The sequence below is a fragment of the Peromyscus maniculatus genome, chromosome 4, assembly GCF_049852395.1.
Source record: "Peromyscus maniculatus bairdii isolate BWxNUB_F1_BW_parent chromosome 4, HU_Pman_BW_mat_3.1, whole genome shotgun sequence".
NCBI lineage: Eukaryota > Metazoa > Chordata > Mammalia > Rodentia > Cricetidae > Peromyscus > Peromyscus maniculatus.
The window spans coordinates 141,519,930-141,542,313 of record NC_134855.1 but is presented as its reverse complement, the minus strand read 5'-3'; the positions used below and the strand labels follow the sequence as shown (position 1 = coordinate 141,542,313).

At 51.3% G+C, this 22,384-nt stretch overlaps 1 protein-coding gene across 24 annotated transcripts in view; it reads right to left on the bottom strand.

Annotated features, from left to right (window-relative positions):
* The window catches only part of Zmynd8 (zinc finger MYND-type containing 8), a 102,126-nt gene that overhangs the window by 71,651 nt on the left and 8,091 nt on the right, over positions 1-22,384 (bottom strand). For 12 of the 24 annotated variants that reach the window (XM_042276822.2, XM_042276825.2, XM_016009395.3 and 9 more), the window contains exon 2: positions 20,979-21,049. In XM_042276822.2, the coding sequence (XP_042132756.2) occupies positions 20,979-21,003 (25 nt within the window). In that variant the 5' untranslated portion in view covers positions 21,004-21,049. Of the gene's footprint in view, positions 1-1,730; positions 1,857-20,978; positions 21,050-21,993; positions 22,207-22,384 lie in introns of those variants that run through there. The other 12 variants (XM_076571155.1, XM_042276811.2, XM_042276813.2 and 9 more) reach the window with 3 other exon arrangements.

Here is a 22,384-nt window from a genome sequence, read left to right as displayed (position 1 = left end):
CTGTGAACCACCAGAAATAACCATGCTTAGCAGTTTCTGCGTGTCCTTTGACTTAGGGGACACCTCGCCTCAAGATAAACTGGCCACAAGCACAAGCAGGGCCCTGTTCAAAATGCTTCGAATTTATTTCCCACTTACCAAACACAGCACAGCTATTACTTACTAACTGTTGGGGCCAGGATTTGAACCCAGGCAGTAGAGTGACTCCAAAGCCAATATTCCTGACCACTGTGGGACGGGGCCTTTGCACCAGAGGGGTACAGTCTTCAGCTCGAGATAGGAGGGGGGCCGTTGCCTGGGGTCCAGGGCTCCGGCATTCACCCATTTGCTTTTCAGCTGCGGGTGGAGATGTGGGGACGGGAAGAAGCCCAGCAGAGACTCACAGATGAGGCTATCCTCTCAAAGGCAGTTTTTGGGAGCACCAACCCCCCCCACCTAAGGCTGCATCAGAACCTACCCTGTGCTTTGAGACAGCAGACTCCTGACCCCACCCCCCAGCCACACTTCCCGTCTCCTGGGAACCTGCCACACCAGGCACCACGCACATCCACATCAACATCCAGGGCCTGAGTCAGAGCTCTCCAGGGTCTATGCAGAGACACCTCACAGCGAGCTGTTTTTCCCTGGGGAGAGGGGCCACCAAGCTTACAAGCTGGGAGCTTTGGGTGTTTTGGTGGGTGTTGAATTTCCTTAATGATGCAGATAGCAAGCCCACTGGTACCCAGGTGCAGGGAGCAGGGGTGACAATACACCGCTGGCCCCAGGCCATAAACAACACTTTGAAAAACACGTGAAAAGGGGCTGGAGAGATGGCTCAGTGGTTAAGCACTTGTTGCTCTTCCAGAGGACCCGGGTTCAATTCCCAGCACCCACTCTTACCCGATGAGACATCTGGTTCTTTTTTAAGAAACAACGATTCCCCTTAGTCCTCTTCTCCATCCCCCTCTCCCATCACTACCCAGTCTAAAAGGAGCTAGCTCTCTTCCACATCCTAAATCAACCCTGGGGGTTGGCAATAATGAAAAACGCTGGCCTCTATCAAGAGGAGAGCGAAATGAGTCCTGGACATGACTTCAATCACTCTGGCTACCGCAGAGGCCTCTGGGTCGGGAGCAGCTGGAGCACCAAGTGCCCGCACAGGCAGCACTCCTAGTAACTACCAGCCTCAACAAGGCCTGCTTCAAACAGGACCACCCGCGGCCAGCTCCCCCAGAAGTGGCAAAGCGAGGCCCTCGTTAATCATTTCCAAAGCTATTCCCAAAGACAGAGAGCAGGTACCCAAAAGGGCCTCCCTCCCCAGGAATCCCTGGCGCTCCCCACTGGGTAATTACATCATAAAGAAACAAAAGCCAAGAACTTCCTTCTAGCAAAGAGCAGAAAACAGATGTACAGATGGGGGCTGGGGCAAAACTGCCCCTCTAGGAAGAATGTGGAGGGAGGAGGGCCTCGCGCAGGGCAAGAACTCCCTGGGAGCCGGGCCTCTTGCTCTCCCTGCGAGTGTGGCTCATTAGGTAGGCCCCCAGAGAGCAGCCTGCGTGGGCCTGCCAGCACTGGAGCCAGAAGCACCCAGCCTCGGTAGGAAGCAGGGCCTAGCAGCTTCTCACCCAGAACCAGGAAGTGGGTGGAAGAGGGAGAAAGGTCACTCTCAACTTGGGAGAAAATGTCACTTCACTCGGAGGCCTTCACACCAGCAAGTGAGGGCCAGCCGGCACAGAGGGTGGGGCACTTACCTGCCATAGAGGCAGCCTGGTCGCTCAGAGAGCCTAACCCCTCCGTTCCAAAAGAGGACAGAGGCAGACTCCCGGCAGACATTCCTGCTTCCGGCTCCTCGGCGGCCTCTCCCAAGGGGAGGAGGAAGCAGAGAGCACGAGCTGAGAGTCACCACTTACCAGGCCAGCTCTGGTCGCAGACGCAGTCGATCACCCAGCAGAGCAAGGACACCTTTGCGACAGGGCGGGCAGCGCCGTGCCTAGGGTCCACAGGCTTGGATCTAATGCATCACCCTCAACAGCAGCGCGGCTGTGCAGGAAGTCGGCCCCACGCCGCACCCAAGAGCCATTTATTATGGTAGATGTGAATAAATACACTCAATCGCTATGGTTCTGAGGACAGGGTGGCTGTGGGAGAAGGGAGGCGCTTTGCATTTTGAACATGTTCTTAATATCGCTTTATTAAGTGTTACCATCTCCCTGTCGTTGTGAGGCTCCTCCAGCCACGGCAGAAGCTAGCAGACACATGCCTACAGAGGTCTCCACCCTCTCTCTAGGCACCAACTCAATATGTAAACGGCAAAGCAGGACCAAGCAGGACAGAAACCGCTACCATCCAGGAAAAGAGGCTGACAGACGAATTGTGGTTTTAGCCTTCAAGCACCAGAACAGTGACTGGAACCCGGGCCTTTCCTGGCTGGAAAATGCCCAGCGCTTTCCAACAGGAAGAGAGGAAGTCAGTCGTACCCCCACCGTGGCCTCCCAGTCCTCAGGCTGCCTCCAGCATGAGTGCCTAGTTCCGGTCCTTCCTCTGCCGCCGCCCCCCCCCCAAGTCCGCTGGCTCCGGAACAGGGACTGGGATTGGTACCCTAACTGCACAGGCATCCCCCACCCCCACCCCCATGCGCTCACGCCTGCAGCTTGGGGGCTGCTGTGGTGGGCTGCAGCAGAGGAGGACCCTCGTCAGACACAAAAGACGACCTCTGTCACAGCGGCTGAAGCTCAGAAGTGGTTGGGAGAAAAAGGGGAAATAAAGGCACGTCAGCTAAGAGAGCAGATAAAGGGGGAGGGGCTGCTGGGAACCAGGCCCTGCTCCCCACAAACACAGAGGTTTCAGCCTCCAAAAGCCACCTTAACGAGGACAAGGAAAATGCCAGAAAACAAGGGGGAGGCACAGGCCTTCCAAGCAGCTTGCCACACTCTTCCAGGCAAGCTGACTTTAGCTGTAGAAAGGCGCCCAGATTGCCCTGGTCAGAGGGGTGCTGGCCGGCCCTTGAGCTCTTCCGGTATGAGGCCTGCCCTGCAGCATGCCTTGGAGCAGCCAAACACAGGAAGCCACGGGGAGATGCAGCCAGACAATGGATTGCAGGAATCCCATGGGTAAGGGCGTGACGGAAATCCTACTGCAAAGGTCAGGAACTAAGCAGACAGCAAAATGAGGCCACAGGGACCCCAAGTTTGCAGCCTGGAGGAACACTAAAGCCAGAAGATGGAGATTCTGCTTGTCCACTTGTGTGCACACATTTATTTGGCTGTTTGTGAAGGGTGTGCATGTGTGTGTGCATGTGTGTGCACACGTGTGTGGTGTGCATGTGTGGTGGTGTGTGTCTGTGTCTCTGTGTGTGTCTGTGTGTGTGTGTCTGTGTGTGTCTCTGTGAGTGTGTGTCTGTGTATGTGTGTGTGTGTGTGTGTGTGTGTGTGTGTGTGTGTGTGTGTGTGTGTGTGTGTACACAATCTCATCCTCCACTTGTTTGGGTCTGCAGCTCTTGTTTGCTACTGTGTGTGCCAAGGTACCTGGCTCAAAAGCTTCAGGATTCTCTGGTGTCCGCTTCCCTTCTCACTCTCAGCTCGCAGCAGGACACCAGGGCCACAACCTCCCTCTGCCACAACAGCTCCACCATTAAACAGTTCTGGGGATCTGAACTCAGGTCCTCACGATTCTTGGACAAACACTTTACCCACTAGGCCACCTCCCCAGCCTTGGAAATATTTTTTTAAAGATTTATTTAGGCATGTGTGTCTGTCTGCATGTCTGCACACCAGAAGAGGGCACCAGATCACGTTACAGATGGTTGTGAGCCACCATGTGGGTACTGGGAATTGAACTCAGAACCTCTGGAAGAGCAGCCAGTGCTCTTAACCACTGAGCCATCTCTCCAACCCCATGAAATATTGTTTTGCTAGCTACAAAGAATATGGCGACTATATGGAACACTTGCCATAGCAGGGATGGCCACACTTATATCCTCCGCACGGAGTACAAGGAGACGAGGAACACCGCCAATTAGGTGTCATTTTCAAGGGGCTCGGGTGTCCAAAATAGTGTGAGTCGGTACTTCTCAAAGGGGTTCCCAGGATAGACTCAACGGAGTCTGGAGACATTTTCGGTTGTGACAAAGGGTCAAGGACGTTTAGGAGTGGGGAGATATGCAGCATCCTTCAAAACAGTCACCAAGACAGAGGGACTGGACCCAAAACACCCAGCACTCCCAAGGCTGTGAAGCCCTGTGATCTAGAAATTTCCTGCGAGCTACCTGGCAGGTCTACCCATGAGTCGAGGCGCCATCCACTGAGGCCAGTGACGTCAGTGGAAGGGACTTCCCAGGCATGCGAACCACCAGGAAAACGAAGGATCTGCTTGGCAGAGTGCAGCCACGGTAGCACACACACCACGGTAGCAACAGTCACTGAACGCCTGCTATCCGGGAGGCGTGCGCCAAAGATAAAGTACAGCTCCTCACAATTCTGCCAGAAGGGGGCTCCGAGTGTGTCCAACTGTCTCTGTTTGTGACCAGGGATTATGAGTATAGGCTGGAGAGAGAACAGGACCAGGGAGCAATTTCGCTATTTCTCCCCCAAAGTAAGCTAACTAGGAGCCAAAGCTTTTCTTTAAATTTATTGATATTATGTTGGGAGAGGGAGACACATACACCACACGCATGCCTGGTACCCATAGTGGCCAGAAGAGGACACTGGACCCCTTGAAACTGAAGTCACAAATGGTTGTAAACCAGCCTGTGGGTGCTGGGAGTCACACCCAGGTCCTCTGCAAGAGCGGCCAGAGCTCTTCCCAAATGTGAGAGCTATTATTTATGAAAAGCTCCTTTAGAATCCCCCAGAACTGGGGAGTGGCGGCACACACCTTTGATCCCAGCACTTCGGTAGAAAGCTCTTTACCCAATAAGCCGTCCCCAGCCCTTTTTTTTTTTAATGGGCTACAAGAAATACGGACGCAGAGGCAGGCAGATCTCTGTGAGTTCGAGGCCATCCTGGTCTGCAAAGCGAGTTCCATGGCAGCCAGGGAGGTTATACAGAGAAAGCTTGTCTTGGTGGGGAGGGAGGGTGGTAGAATTCATGGTAGTGCTTACATAGCCCAATCCAGGAAAGGAAGTGAGGGACCCAAGAATCCCATGAGGTTGGGACATGCAGCCAGGCACTATTCCAATACCTCCTGCCCAGGCCGACCCCGGCTGCCTAGGTTCTGGTGGCCAGAGGCCATGCTAGGGCCACACATCAACACTGCCAGAGCACACTGCAGGGTGTGCAACCTCTGCCACCTGGTACAGCTCCGACTCCAGGCCTGGGTGCCTTTGGGCAAGTTTCTTCATCTCTCTAAGCTCCAGTGAATTCGGCTGTAGCTGCTGGCGTCTACGTATGTGACGAGGGCACAGTAAGTAAGTGCATGCACAGTGGACCAGGAACAGTCCTATGAATTACAGCTGTCACTCTCCCCATCATGGAGCCAGGGGAAAGACTCAGAAAAACCAGTTTCTCCAAAACTTGTTCTGCCCTCACCATGGCTCGCAACAGCCGACCTGGCTGGTAAAACCTCGCTGGCCGGCACAATTCCACAAAGCCAGGCTCAAAAGCCCTCCAGGCTCAGGGCTTGATTTCCCACCAGCCTGAAACCCCCCCAGTGCTCCTGCTTTGCCAGCCAGTGCTCCTCTGAATGTGTGCTCCTCCTCTCAAGGCATGGGAGGCCCTTGCAGAGCGAAGGCCGCCCTCAGGCGCCTGTGTGACCTTCACGGCTCTCAACTTCAGAATTCTCCTTATTCATTCAGAAGGCCAAGCCTAAAGCCGGTGTGGTGGCTCACACCTGTGATTCCAGCACTCGGGAGGCCGAGGCAGGGGCATCTTCATGAATTTAAGGCCATCCTGGGCTACAGAGTGAGAGTTGTCATCCCTATCCTGTGCCATGATGAGGCATGCTCAACCCTGCTCATCCAAACTCCTCACCCCAGTTGTCATGACCTCCTCCATGCTACTCAGTCATGCTTCCTTGGCGCTCAGCTGGCCCCTCCCTCCATCTAGAATGTTCTGTACCCAATCTTCTTCACAGTAGCTAACTCTGGACTGTGGCTCCAATGTCATTTCCAGGGGGCCTTCCCTGACGGCCCAGCCTGCTGGCTCTTCATCACATTGCATGAAGTTGGGCGGGGAGGGTTTATTCTCCATGACAGCCATTCCGGGGAACTGTCAGGCACTTACCCCTCTGTGGCTCGGGCGCTCAGTTTCACTGTGGCTGCCCTGCACGGTGGCGGGCACATAGCCTGACTGCTGGGTGTTATAATTCGCAGCCACTGCCTAGCTACATGGCCACGCATGCGCTGTCCAGCAGTCCGGCAAAATGCTTAGTCACCCCAGGGCCTTTACATCCTCCAGTAATCTGAGTGCCGCAAGGTCACGTAATCTATGCGCATGCGAAAGGTGACCTATAAAAGCAGATTCCACCTCTCTCTCCCGCGGTAGGCCTGCCTATTCGGTTGTTATACTTTACCCTCCCTGATAAAATTCTTACAGTGGGTTCTCTTGTACCTCGCGTTCTCTCTCACCCGGGAAATAGCAGGGCAAATAAATAACAATAGGTGCCTGCAAGATGCACGTCTGACCAGGAGCAGTCACAAGACACGGTTAAAGAAACTCCCAGAGCCAGGCGGTGGTGGCGGTGCACGCCTTTAATCCCAGCGCTTGGGACACAAAGGCAGGTGGATCTTTGTGAGTCTGAGGCCAGCCTGGTCTACACAGCAAGATCCAGGACAGCCAGGGCTACACAGAGGAACCCTGTATGGAACAAAAAAACAAAACAAAAAAGAAACTCTGAGATAGAGGGCAGAAGAGGCTGCTTCATGGCTCGAACCCCAGCTGCTCTTCCAGAGGACCTGGTTCAGTTCCCAGCACCCACACAGCAGCTCCAGCCATCTGTTAACTCCAGCTCCAGTGGATTTGACTCCTCTGACTTCCATGAGTGTTAGGATTCTGCTGCCACTCCAGCTGCATGGCCACACATGCACAGTTCGGCAGCTAAGCAAGGGGCCTTGTGTCTTACGTCATCAGTGTGCGCTGGTGTGGTCACACACTCAGCACATACCTAAGCCCACCTTTCACAGAAATCCTTAAAAAGCCAGGCACAGACTCCTCCTCCTCCCTCTCTGTTCTCTCCTGCCCCGCCCCCTTTTCTGCAGATGCTTCTTCCCCAGGACTGATTCTTTTGCGCCCACCCCCCAATAAAGCTGGGATACTGGATTTTGTCATGGCTCATGACCTTTCTGTTTCTGCATGGTAACCAGCGCCACTTATCATTTTTAAAACAGTGGGTACCTGCATTTACATGTACATACCCACATGCAGACACACGCACCCACATGCAGACACACGCACCCACAAGTGATTTAAAATAATAAGAATATATCTTGAAAAAAACTGTTTTGTTTATTTCGTGACAGGATCTTACAGTGTAATTCTGGGCTGGCCTGGAGCTTGATGTGTAGGGTCAGGATAGCCCCAAACTCAGAAATCCACCTGCCTCTGCCTCCCAAGTGCTACAAAGGTCTGGCTTTGAAAAAGAAATCTTTTTAAATAAGGGCAGGGTTTCCATAATTACACAGCCCAGCCTTGCTCTGAATTCATGATTCTCTTGCCTCAGCCTGCATAAGGCTGGGGCTAGTCCTGTGCCATTATGGTTTGACAATCCCCAAACTTCAGTGAGAATTAAGGACTCGTGGCGGGTAACAAGCAGCAGAGTCACATGAAGCCCAGAGGACTAAGAGAGCAGCTGAGAGGGACCCAAGGTCCACAGGGGATCAGGCCAGGCCAGGGGAGGGGAGCCCCCGTCACTGGGACAGAAATGGTCTACTCAGTCCAGCCCATCCACAGCTAGCAACTGCTTTTAAAATTTCAGTAAACCGTTTTCAGAGCCCTGCCAACTTGGAAAGTCAAGAGGAAAGAACACTCCAAAAACAGGAGGCACAGGAGAGTCTGACCAAGATACTGGAAGCTTCCTCCATTCCCGCAGTCCTTGACCAGGGGTCTCCACCTGTACCCCCAACACAGGGCCTGCACCTGTTAATCCCCGGAGGCCACAGCACAGTAACACAGCCCTCTACGGTGATGGTGGATGCCTGTATCCTGTCTGCACCTCGCTGTCCATCACTGGAGCCCATATTCAGCCCATGAGCACTAAATAGTAGGCTTGAGCTACCGAGAAAAGAAAAATGGTTCTCCTTATGTGAATCTCAACAGTCACACATAATTAGTAGCTGCCAGTCAGGAGGGCCTGGCAGGCAGGCAGGACACTTGAGAAAGTACCCACCCATCCCATATGCCTGAGGGACTGACTCCACAGCACAGGAAGAGCTGAGGCCTGGGAGTGGAGATACGGAATGACTTCCATTTCTCCTTTCATCTGGCTTGGGAATTCTCAGTTCTGTAGTGTGCGCACAAATTCTGATCAAAGTTGATTCCTTTGGGAGGTGACTTGAGGGTCTTTCAAGGGCAGGTTTGACTTTGGAGCCTACAAGAGTCTGCTAGGTCCTCTGGATTTTGTTTATGCTTTTTTGGGGTTGTGGGGGGGTTGTTTTACAGTGCTGGGAATTGAACCCAGGACCCAGAGTTCAACATCTGCTCTGCCACTAAGCCACATCTCCTGCAACCCAAGAGACAGGCATAGGTGTAAACAAAGGGCTGGGGAATTGGGGGTGGGGGAGGACCCCCACACAACACAACACACAAGCTGGTATCTGGGGACACAAGGAAGGAGAGGGCAGGCCCCAGGGAGCAACACTGGGGTTACAAAGAGGAGCAGGAGAGTCCCTGCTGGGAACAGGACCGCAGGTAGCCAGGCAGGATACAGGAGGGACAAGTGGTGGGGACACTGCAGGGCTTTCTCCCTGCTCCAGAGCCTCGTCTTAAGGGAGAGAGAACTGGATTGTGTTTCAGAGACAGCACCAGTGATCATTGGGAAGGAAAGAAAACAGGCAGAAGAGGCAAGCAGGCCAACCGTTTCAGAGACAGCTATCCCAGCCTAGTAATTACTCCTAGGCACTAGATTTTGATAGAAAAGAAGGTCTTCTCTCCAGTCGAAAGGCTGCTTTGGCTTCATGATCTAAGGCAGGAGTTCCAGCCATTAAACCAAGTCCAGTTCATTCCGAGTGTCTATTCTGCATGGATGGGGGCAGGCACCATGGGAGACCAACAAAAGGCAGGATTCAGTCTCAACCGAAGCCTTAACCTTGAGGGGACCAAGGAGGGGGCACAGGAGGGTGGCTCAGCAGGTAAAGAAAGGCGCTTGCCACCAAGCCTCACCCACATGAGTTCAATCCCTGTGGCCCATATGGTGGAGGCGAGAACTACTAACTTCCACAAGTTGGCTACCTGATTTTTCACATGTGCACACACAGAATAAATAAAATGTAACTCTTTAAAAAAAAAAAGGAAAAAAAGCTGGAACGAGCCTGATCTGCACAAAGCTCTGAAAGCCAAAAGTGGCTCTCCAGGTGATCTGAAAGGTCTGCTGTGAATAAAGCAGAGAGGAGAGTAAGAGTGATAAGCCGAGCAGGACAGGACAAGGCCAGAGTGAGGATTTCATGACTGTATCATCAATAATGATCGGGGAGGTGTGGGGGGGAGGGCTTGCCAGTACACGCGAGGCCCTGGGTTAAACAGAATTCCCATATCCCACAATTCCACTTTCAGGTCTGCACCCAGGAAGAAGAAAACACGAATTCACATGCTCGCGCTCTCTCTCTCTCTCTCTCTCTCTCTCTCTCTCTCTCTCTCTCTCTCTCTCTCTCACCCCCCTCCCTCCACACAGGATGCTCAAGGCAACATCAGAAGCAGATATAACTCAATGTCCATCAACAAAGAGATTAACAAAGTAAGACATTCACAGACAGCAGAGGTCCCGCAGGATGCTTGGCCTGTATAGTCTCAGATCCTTGGAAGGCAGGGGCAAGAGAATCACAGGACAAGCCCACAAGTGGGGCTGGGAACGCAGCTCAGTAACAGAGTGTTTGCCTAGCACACAGAAGGCCCCAGTACCACCACCACCCTCACCCCCAAATACCTCACGCTCTCTTGCCCAGCCTGGCAGAACAAGTCTGCAATCCCAGGTACTCAGAAGACTTAACACAGTAGGATCCCACATTCAAAGTTTACCTGACATACAGAATGCCTGGACTATGTATGAGTCCACAAACCCGAGGCCAACCCAAGCAACATAGTGAGACTCACCCCCAAATCTCAAACACCACAAACACATAAAATGTAACTTTAAAAAAAAGAGGGCTGGAGAGATGGCTCAGAGGTTAAGAGCTCCGACTGCTCTTCCAGAGGTCCTGAGTTCAATTCCCAGCACCCACATGGTGGCTCACAGCCATCTGTAATGAGATCTGGCACACTCTTCTGTGTACATAATAGATAGATAGATAGATAGATAGATAGATAGATAGATAGATAGATAGATAGATAGATACATACATACATACATACATACATACATACATACATACATCATACATACATACATAGATAAATACATAAATAAATGAAATCTACTGCCTCTGAAGCCAAAATGAGGACAGACAGAGCATTCCTAATACGAACACTGAAATCTGAAATGCTCCGAGACCTGAACATCTTTGAGTGCTGATCGGGAGTGGAAAATTCCACACCCGTTATCATGTGCTGGCTCGAAGTCCATTGCAACCGGAGCCATCTGCCCGGGTGGTGGCTCACATCGGTAACCCCAGCAGCACCAAGGCAACAGAAGCAGGAGGCTGAGGTGGAGTTCCAGGCCAGGTGGGGCTGCATGTCAAGATGGCCTCAAAACAAAACAAAACAACAAAAACCCTGAAAACACTGTCTGAAGACCACTGCGCTATACAAGGGATACACCAGTAAGTTTCAAGTTTAGACTCGACGTCATCATCAAATTATATCAACATGCAATGTACATATCCCCATTTTCAAAATCTGAAATCCAGGACACTCCTTGCATCAAGAATTTGAGACAAGATAAACGTCAGTATCATTTGAAATGTTTGGTTGGTAAGAGGGACCCAGATGTTGAGGCAGGCCTCCACCTGGCATGTTGGTTCTCAGGCCTTTGGAGGAAGAAACAGAGGTTCTTTTTGGTGTGGAAAATCATCGTCACTTTTGGAGACAGTCTTCTAGCTCAACAAACTGCATATCACAAGAGTGGAGCTTCAAACATGGGGCAGGCAGTTTGCCCACGTCCACGAGAGAGGTCAACTGCATCGGGCTGGGGAGCGAAAGCAAGAGCCTGGATTCAGACCCCCAACAGGCCTGCAAAAAGCTGGCTGTAATCCCCGTGACAGGGGGATCAGACAAGGGAATTCCAGGACTCGTTTGCCAGCCAGCCTTGAAAAACTGGTGAGATTTGGTGAGAGATCTTGTCTAAAGAAATAAAGTAGAGCCAGGCAGTGGTGGCGCACGCCTTTAATCTCAGCACTCAGGAGCCAAAGGCAGGTGGATCTCTGTGAGTTCAAGGCCAGCCTGGGCTACAAAGAGAGTTCCAGGACAGCCAGGGCTGTAACACAAAGAAACTCTGTCTTGAAAAAAGAGGAGAATGATTGAGATATCCAATGTTAATCTCCACGCATGTACACACACCATATGACTATGTGTAGGGGACAGGGACACACACACACACACACACACACACACACACACACACACACACACACACACACACACACGAAACTACATGGACGTGCCCAGCAGGATAGATGAACAGCAGTAGCACTTGCCAAGAGAAGGCAGGCAATTTCTAGTCTGAAAGCCATGATCGGAAGGCTTCAGCATTCTAGGGTGTTTTAGACCTTACTAGGGAGGAGAGGGACATTATGCTACTTCTTTCGTTCACACATACTTGCCACTACACAGTGCAGGGCTGGCACTTCCTGGGGTCTCAGAGATGTCAGAGTCAGGACAGTTCAAACTACTACCGTTTCTTGAAAGAAAACCTCCCCGTGGTTCTGCAGCCGTGGCTTGAAAAGCATTGACCGTTCTGTTTTCTCAGAGATCCCTTGAAAAATAACAGGTCTTTCACCTCACAGCCATGCTCACAATCCATCTCTTTGTGAAGGTCTCAATTTACATACAACTGAGAGACAGAGGATTCTGTGCTAATTAAGGTCTGGGGCTAGTTAGCAAAGTGCTCTAATTGTGGATTCTCTAGCATCCTGGTTCTGTAAGCACATCCATAAGCAAGCAAGCCAGTCTCATGAAGAATGACACCGTTCGGGATTTTAATGTTGGGCTTCCGCTGCATCTGTGCCTGGTTTCCGAGGGGACTGTTCCCTTGTGCCAGTGACAGAAGGCAGATACCGCACAGCTGCACACCACCATTGTGCCCACAAAGTGTACATGCAGCAGGATCAAGATGCAGACGGCCCAAACAGGGAGCCTGCATGCAGGGAAGTGAACCAGATTGCTTTTCAGACTTCCAGTCTCCGGCCTTCGAGGCAGGGCCTTGTCTGACTCCTGCAGTTATGGCCAAGCGCCTACAAGGAAGTGTGCTGTGACCAGTCTTGCACAGAGAATGAAAAATGACAGCCCTGGGCCATTTCTGCCCCCTTGGTGTGAGTTTCTGGGTTCATGTACCATCTTTGAGAAACTGGTCTGCATCTCGGCATCTAAATGAGCTACTGTTGCAAGTGAATGGTGGAGCAATCCCATCACCAGTGAGCCCAATTCCTGGTGCTGAGCAGTAAGGAGAACCCCCCACCCACCCGGTAACCCTCCCCTTCTCGCCCCCATGCCGGCAGCCACCACAGGTATACTTGCTGGCCCTGAAGGGGTGTGACTTGGAAGTTTAAAACAAAAGACAAAACCAGGCCCCAGCGCCCTACTTGACTGCTTCATTCATCTTCATGAGCCTCAGTTTTCTAAGACTGTGAAATGGGAAAACACATCAAGAGGGGTGAGATGAAAACCAGTGAGGTGATATGCAAATACTACGCGTCACCTGGTAAGAACTCACAAGCTGTTCACTGGGCCAGCACTCCCGGAAGCTAGATGGTGCTTGTGATTTATGCCTGAATAGCTTTCAGCAAATTGTCACCCTCGGACACAAATGTCACCCTGACATCTTTAAAGCATGAAGGCTTTGTCTCCTGAGAAGTGAGAGCTCTGGAAAATGCCAAGGATGATATAAAGGAAGCAATAGACTCGGGAACTGGCCTATTAATAATAAGTGATTACATACGAAGAGAGAGGCTGATAGAACTCAGAGAGCCTAAAGGCCGAGGTATCTGAATAGGATTCGAGAAGTCTGAGCTAGGGCCGGAAAGAAGGCTCAGTGGGAGCCTTCACACACCACCACACCTGAGTTCTTCAGTCCTGAGTTTCCCTCCTCAGGACCCATAAAGTGGAAAGGAAACCAACGCAGAAGTGTCCTCTGACCTACACACACACACACAATAAATACATAATACACGGGCGGGGGAGGGGGAAGGATGCCTTTAATCCAAGCACTACGGAGTTTGAATTTACAGAGATCAGGAGGATCTCTGTCTCTGTAAATTCAAGGTCACAAGGCCAGCTTGATCTACAGAGCAAGTTCCAGGACAGCCAAGACTATTACACAGAGAAACCCGGTCTCAAAAAACAAAACAACAACAACCAAAAAAAAAAAAAAAAAGAATTCCAAGCTAAGTATGCTGACACACAGTCTGCTGTCCCAGCTACTCCCTTAACCCCACAAGTTCAGGACAAGCCTGGGCAACAGAAAAACATCTCAGCTCAAGGAAAGCTGAACACTTGGGAATCTAAGGCAGGAAGGCTCCATCTGGTGAGAGGGAAGCCTGTCTGTATATTAAGTTCCTGGACAGGGAAAATGGCTCGGTAGACAAAGGTGTCGTTGCCAGGCCTGAGGACCCGAGTTCGATCCCACATAGTTGAAGAACCAGGTCTCACAGGCCGACTTCTGGCCTCCATACCTATACTGTGGCACCAAGACATCCACACACACACACCAAAATAAATGCAATGAAACAATTTCAGCTGGGGGCTACAGAGGTGGCTGCGGCGTGGGGTCCTTGCCTAGGACACAGGACGCCATCACCTCTCCACCAATTACTGTCAGTTTCTGAGTTTCCAGAGCCCGAGCAAATAGAACTCCCCCTGATCCTGTCCCCAACCACCAAGCCTGGATTAAAGCCCTGAGCTTCTCCAGATCCACCTCATCTCCTAAGGAATTTTCTCTTCCTCATGGAGACGGGAGGGTGGGTCCAAGTGTCTAGACAGCAGGCAAAGGGCACCACAGACACATGGCCTGTGCCCTATTGTTCCTGAGGAGGCCGGTGAGCCATCCACACCCAGCCGACAGCCTTCCAGTCACCATCATGAGACAACTGACCTTCCTTCCAGTTCCTTCTGTTTCTGCCCAAATGGTCCAAACAGCTTTGTACTGTTTGCTCATAACAGAAAAAGAGAAACCAGACAGGACACACACAGCGGTGGCACACACATGCAGCGGTGACAAACACACACACACACACACACACATCGGTGACACACGTGTGTCTCTCTCTTCCTCCTCCCCCTTCTCTCCAGCTTAATTATTTCTTTTAAAAAAAAGTCCGGGGGGTGGGGGGGGTGAGGATTTAGCTCAGTGGTAGAGCACTTGCCTAGCAAGAGCAAGGCCCTGGGTTCGGTCCTCAGCCCTGAAATTAAAAAAAAAAAAAAAAAAAAAAAACCACAAACCAGTCTTTTGGGGACTGTGAAGCCCTAGACATTGGGAACCACAAGAAAGGGGTATAAAGAGACAACTAGCATTCACGCCTAGATCACCACTCTGGGGACCTCTGAGATAAATGGGGTTGAAAGAGGGATAAGCCGCGTCCCAACACATAACAAAAGTCACATCTTGGCCACACAGACCTCAACTCTATGAGCCTCGGTGCCTTGGGATCAAAGCTCAGGCTGTAAAATACAAACAACACTCAGGTGATCGTGTCAGAGTGCCTTGATAGGAGTGCAGTGGTGGCCCCCTTGTAATCCCAGCACTTGGGGACAGAAGTCAGGAATACCCGGAGTTAAGGGCCAGCCTTTGATACACAGTAAATTCAAAGTTAGTGTGGGTTATATGAAATTGTCTCGTAAAGGCACACACACCTTTAATACCAGCACTGGTCTCCAGAGTGAGACCATGTCTCAAAATAATAACAACAATAGTAATAATTATAAGCCAGGCATAGTGGTACAAGCTTTTAATCCCAGCACTTGGAAGGCAGGCACTTGGAAGGCAGAGACAGGTGGATCTCTGTGAGTTCAAGACCAGCCTGGTCTAGAGTTCCAGAACAGCAAGGACTACATACTGAGACCCTGTCTCCACAAAAAACAAAACAAACGAACAAAAAAATCATAATAATGAGATGGTTCAGCAATCAAGAGCACATGCCACTCTTACAGAGAACCTGAGTTCAATTCCCGCACCCACAGCCAGCTCACAGCTGTTTCCAACTCCAAAGCCAGGGGTCTGAAACCCTCTGCTGGCCTCTCAGGTACCCACATTCACTTGTGCTTATCAAACACAGTAATACATGTAGTTTAAAATAAAAATATTTTAAGAAAAAGATGCCCTGAAAACATCCAGAGCAGGTCCCTCCTCACAAGGACAGCCACCAAAGGGCTGACAGAAAGTCCCTTAAGAACAATGGGGCCCTCCCCTCAAGCAAGGCCAGGGTCTCTATAATCACTTTGAACAGTGCAGAGGTCAGCAGGCTGAGCCACTGTGCAATGGAGGAACATGCACACACACACACACACACACACACACACACACACACACACCTTCCTAGTTCCCACACATAATGGCTTACCAAGCTGGCTGGACACCTACCTCCACACCCTCTTCTGAGGGGCAAGAGCAAACACAGCCAGGAAGAACTCTGTCTATCTCTGCCAGTCAGTCTGTCTAACCATGGCTGGCATTTGGGAGGACTCTCGTATTCACACACCATTCTGAGCACTCTATGTGAGCAAAATTCATCTGAATTTTCCAATCCCGTTCAGGGAAAACTGAGCCATAGACTGTAACTCGGCTCTGGCAGGGGCAAGCGGGAACCAGGGAGTCTGGCTCTCTGGGCTGCTTTAAAAAGCCCTGTGCAGGCTGTGGATGGAGCCCAGCTGACCGAAGGCTAGCCTCATCTCTCTGACCGCACAGAAAAGCATGGGCCCGGTGCACAGTGGCGGGAGCCCTGCAATGCTAGCACTTGAGAGGTGGAGGCAGGAAGATCAGAAGTTCAAGGTCACCCTCACCTGCATAACAAGTCAACCTGGGATCTGTGGGAGCCCACCGCAAAAGAAAAAGAAAGAAAGACAGCAAGTTCTGGGGTAAAGTGCCCACTGCAAAAGCTTGGCAAGCTGTAAAAAAGCACCGCGTAAAAAGCCAGCCGCAGGAATGTGAGAGCATAAACCCCGGAGTGTGGGGGAGGGTGGAGACAGGCAGACACCGGGGCCTGATGGCCAGGCAGTCTAGACAAAATGGCCAGCTCCAGGTTCAGTCAGACCGTGTCTCAAATAAATGAGGTGCAGAGTAATAGGGGAAGACATCCAAGGTTTACCTCTGGCCTCAACAAGCCGCACGTAGTCAAGCATAAGTGCACAGACATGCACATATGCATGCAAGTACACGTACGTACACACACACACACACACACACACACACACAAAAAATATAAAAAGCCACAGCACCTTGCTCTCAGATGGGAGGTGGGGTACACTTGGAGGCCAAGGACCTTCTAGGTAAAATCCTGTGCTCTTGGAGAGCAACAAGCAGAAACAGCACAAGAATACAATGGGAAGAATGATGGAGGAACCTTCTAGACAGCTGGAAGTATTCTGTTACCTCTTTTTTTAACCTATTGTATTGTATGTGTGTGTATCTGAGTGTGTGTGTGCCACATGTGTGTGCCCCTCCAGAAGGGTGTTGGATCCCCAGCAGCTGGAGTTAAGAGGCAGTTGTGAGCCTAGGTACTGGGACCCAAACTGGAAGAACAGCAACCACCATCTTAACCACTGAGTCATCTCTCCACCCTCCGTTACCCTGAGTGGGTCGGGTTAACAGTCATCATCACTGTACTGCACATCAGGTTAAAAATACTCCCGGACTGTACACAAGAGCCATTCTTCTCAGTGCTGGGGTGAATGAGCTGGAGAAGGCTGGGAGTGGCCCACACACTAATGGAAGGAGCTAGGGGCCCGTGAGCTGGCTCAGCGGGTAAAGTCGCTTGCCGCCAAAACTGGAGATCCGAGTTTGATTCCAGAGTCACACGCGGTCTAAAGAACTACCCCCAGCAAGCTGCCTTCTGACCTCCACATCTGTATAGCAGTACACGCATGTGTGTGTACATATGCACACAAGTATTCAGAATAAATAAATGTTTTTGGAGACAAGCTTATGATCTCGTGTCTAAACACCATGGACACATAAAGGCATGCGCACAAAGCTCCAGGCAGGAGCAGTAATGAGTATGCACATTTGCTTCTCAGATGTCCCCGCACGGATGAACACAGCCAGCACACCTGGGTCTTGCTCTCTAATACCACTGTCCCAGAAAGGTCCTGAAGCAGAACACAAACATAAAGTCCTAGGCAGAGCCCACCACGATAGGGGCTGTCCTAGGGGTGCCCAGAGTCAACACAAAGTGCTCCCGGCAGCCCAACAGAAGCCATCTGTAGCAAGTAGCAATGCATGACCCCAAGAGTACAAGACTGATCCTTGGGTCCGTGATAATATGAAGGAACAAAGAAGACCTGGGTTTGATCCCTAGCACCCCCACATGGCTCACAACTACCTACATAACTCCAGTTTCAGGAGATCCAATGCCCTCGTCTGGCCTCTGTGGGCACCAGGCATGAACATGGCGCACAGGCATACATGCAGGCAAAACACCCATCATACACATAATTTTTTTTAAAATAAACCTTTTGTAAAAAAAAAAAAAAATAAAATAACAGACAGACAGACAGGCTGACATAGGGGAACAGCATCTCCATTGTACAGAGTTCTAAAGTCACTGCTCTGCCCGGGAGGCTCACGGCGATGGACGAGGGACACACTCTCCTGGGATACGGCTCAGTTGGTAGAGTGCTTGCCTAGCATTAACAAGCCCCGGGCTTCACCCCCAGCGCCACATGAACCTCGCATGGTGGCGCACGGTGGCACACGCCTGTAACCCCCGCACTTAGGTAGACCACCCTTGGCTACCCAGCAAGTTTAAAGCCAGCAGGAGCCACATGAGTCTCTGTCAAAAAAAATTTTTAGGAGTACAATTCGGAAAATGTCAAGGTCATCAAAAACAAAGGTCTGAGAAACGGTTACTAAGGAGACAATGATAGTGTGGGCTTTAGCTGATGAACTCAGAACATCTAGATATGACGAAGAGGACAGTACCAGGAGTGGAGGGGTGGGGTGGGGCGGGGGCGGGGCCACCTCCCTGAGTTTTCTTGAAATCTAAAACTCTGAAAATGTCCTTATATTAAAAACAGAACTCAAAATGGCAGGTGACTCCTTCAGAACCAGCAGCCACCAAAAGCCTTCCTAGCAACATCTGAGACGGATCGGTGTGGTAAGAAGCAGGCCGCCAGGACCCAGGACAGCATGTTCCAGACAGACAGAGACACAAACTCCCGGACAAACAGAAGGACTCAGGGAGTGAAGCTGGGAAGAGTTGGCACCAGGCGAACAGGTGTCGAGGGAGGGTCACAGCCACTTCAGATAAGCACCAGGGCGTTGGAAGGACGTGCAGGGATTAGAAGCTTTGGAAGGATAAGCATGAGTGAGGGTGGGTGCTTGTGCGCATGTGCAGAGGTCAGGGGTCAACTTGAGGTGTTATTTCTGGGGGCTGTCCGCCCACTGTGTTTCTCCAGAGGGGGGGTCTCACACAGAGACCAGGGACTGGAGACAGGACCCCCCCCAAAGACAGGGTTTCTCTGTGTAGTTTTGGTGCCTGTCCTGGATCTCTCTCTGTAGACCAGGCTGGCCTCGAACTCACAGATCTGCCTGGCTCTGCCTCCTGAGTGCTGGGATTAAAGGTGTGCGCCACCACGGCCCAGCTTTGGAGACAGGATTTTTACCTGAGTGCTGGAGACTGACTCAGGTCTTCAGCGAGGACCTTACCAACTAGGCCCTCTTCCCAACCCTACAGATACTTTTGAAGAGTGGTCCTCGCTTCCCTGGGGAAAGGCAGATGGACACTGGTCATCCAGAGCTGGCCAGCTTCAGGCAATAGAGGGGGAATAGCATTTAGTTATGAATTAGGCAGAAAAGGTCTCCACAGTGGGCAAGGCAGGTCCCTGGTGGACTTTCCCAAGTTGGTGGCCCATGACCATGGACCTTCTGGAGGAGGTTTTACTCTGCCTACTGAGGAGTCCAGGAAATAGACAGTCTCAAGACAGCCTACACTACCCACTTACCACCCATTAGAGTGTCCTTACCGGAAGAGCGGGTAAGGGACACCTCCCACCTCAGCAGGGGACTGGACTGGCTCATGACGTCCTACCAGCCTTCAAACACACCAGTATCACCGTCACAGAAAACCCTAGGTGGGAGGAGCCTGAGAAAAAAAGTAATTCCATCCCTGGTTTACAGATAATAAAAGGAGCCAGGTACAAGTGGTGGTGCACACCTTGAACACCCCCACCCCCACCCCCACACTCAGGAGGCAGAGGTAGGTGGGTTTCTGTGAGTTCAAAGCCGACAGCATCTCTAAAGTAAATTCTAGGCCAGCCAGGGCTATCTAGTAAGACACCCTGTCTCCAAAAAGAAAAGAAAAGGGAGGGACACAAGATAGGCAGACAAAGATGGGACCCAACACCGCACAAGCCCTCTCTAGACTGTCACGTCTCAAGAGGCCACATGTCTCATCCGTCAATCCCCAGCATCAGGGTTTCAAGGGTCTTCCTCGGTTAAGATCAGCTGCCTCCAAAGGCTCTGGGAGAAGGACATCCCCTGCTCCAGCTCTCTGGGCTCCTTGCCACTTGGAGCAATGAAATTCAGACGGCCTGCACATTCTGGGACCCTGGAGGCAAGGGAAGGGGCAGTGAGCCTGCCTCCTTCTTCCTGCTCCAAGGATGCCCAGCCAGCTCTACGTGACCACCTGACCCTTAGCTTGACCCAAATAATAGGCTGTCCTGTCTTTTTTTTTTTTTTTTTAGCCCTGAAATGCTCTTTTCTTTCAGGTGCCTCTAGGAAGTCTCATTTTATGACATCCTGGCCAGATGAGGCTCCCCCTGAAAGGATCTGTAACAAGCCTTCCTGCCACCCCGCCCTGCGGCCCCTCCCACCTCCCAGACAGAGCAGCGAGCTGCAGCCAGGGAACAAAACACCACAGTAGTCAGGCCATTACCGCAAATATGTGACTATGTGACGGTACCCCAGGAGCTGCTGCCGAGAGCACTCGGGCCCCAGCCGTGGTCCCTTTGGGTTGCCCCACTCTCCCACTGAGGAGTCCCGGCCCGCTGCAGGCTCCCAGCAAACAGCAGAGCGGACACCTCGGTCTGCTCTGACTGCGGGCCCTGGCCCTCTCGCTCCTTGTTACTGCTAACCAAGACCACCATTTTCCAATGAAGCCGGCCCACGCCATCCCAGATTACCCAGAGGCCCGCAGTTAAAATCAGGAAGCCTGCCACAGCTGCAGACCCCAGGGGCTTCTGCAGAAGGCACATCATTTAGACTCTTGATCCCTGTAAGAATCGCTCCAGGGAGAGGCAGCCAGGCACCCTGGCCCAGACACACACCCCAAATTTACCACAGGGCAACTCCAGACAAGTCAGTGCACCTACCCAGGCACAGTGGGGAACGAAGACTGAAGACTGTCTCTAGAAATTAGGTTCATACATCAAAGGACCCTACAGTGTCACACCCGGCAGCTCGGAGACCCACATGTCACCCCTCCACAACAACAAAAGAAATCCCCCTCTCCTCCTGGAGAATTTAGCACATAATCTGAGATTTTTACTCACCTTTGGAGCGAGTAGAGATGTCCATTCCCTCCACCACCTCCTGTTCAGTTTTTATTTCCTCCTCAGCCAAGCTGAAACAGAACAGATTATGTATGTTTAGGTAGGCTGCCAACGGCCCCTGGGGGGGCAGCTGCTGGGGAGCCAGAGCACAAACCCGCTTTCCCTCCAGACCCTCCTCATGTGAAGGGGGAGCACACCTGATTTCAACCAAGTGTGGAGATGCGGAAAGCATGTCTTTAAAATACCAGAATACTACAAATACTTTTTTTAAAAGCCAAATTAATATTTCAATTGTCATACCAATCATTAAGAGATGGGGGGGTTTGCATATTTTTAGTTTAGAAACTCCAGTACAACCTACCCACTTCTAGCCTAAAGAACCCAGCCTTCAAATTAGCAAGTCTCTCATTGCTGGCACCAGGGTGACACACAGGCAGGTTAGAGATGCCTTCCACCGGGTACCCAGAATCCCTAACTCAGAATTGTACCAGTAGTTCCCAGGCCTCCCCATCCTGAACCTACTAGCTCCCTGATGAGGAGAGTGAAAAAAAAAGTCGTACTGGTTAAATTACAAGGTAGAAAAACATGGCCAGGCTCAAACAGCCTTTATCCCAGGAATCAGGACCCTGGGGTCTCCGGGCAGCCTGAACCCCAGCACGCATGGCTTCCTTCTGAACTGTGACTAATTACACTCCAGCACAGACAGAGGAATGAGGAAGGATTATTTAAAAGACACAGGCCAAGTGGAAAGCTGGGGTAAGAAAGGAGGAAGGCAGGCCCCCTTAGCTAGGAAGATCTGTCATCCAGAACCTTCTCTGCCTCCCTGCTGGAACTCAGGTTAAAGAAGAGCAGGCCTGTCAGATCCAACCCCTGGCCCCAGCCCCTAACACTTCACAGAGTTGAGGAACTAGAACGTTTCAGGGGTTTCTGGATGCTGCTTCCATGAGAAGCTGAGCAATTGCTCTAGGTGAATCCCAGCAGACCGTGGTTCAGCAAGAAGAATCGGATGCATCACCAATTGATGTGGCTGGAATTTTCCATTGGGAAGACTCGAAGGCAAGACAGGAAGAGAGCCGAGAAGACTGTCCTGTCTGCGTCCTGTGCTCTGTGTGGTGACAAGGCAAAGGATCCAGAAGGCAGCCTCAAGCCCGGAAGCTCGGGGTAAGATGGAGTCGTGTTTGGGAGAGCTCCAGGTGTGTTGGGAGGAGGACAGAATTCAAGACAGGAACTAGGCAGAAAAAGAGAAGATTATTGCTCACGACAAGAGCTGAGAGTCCTCGACTTTAACTAGTCCCAAGAGAGAAAAGAGAGGGAGATAGTTTGGGTTTGAATTTGAATATTAACATGCTTAGCACTGTGATATGGAGTCTTGGTAACAATTTCATTTAGTCAGCATCTGTAGAAAG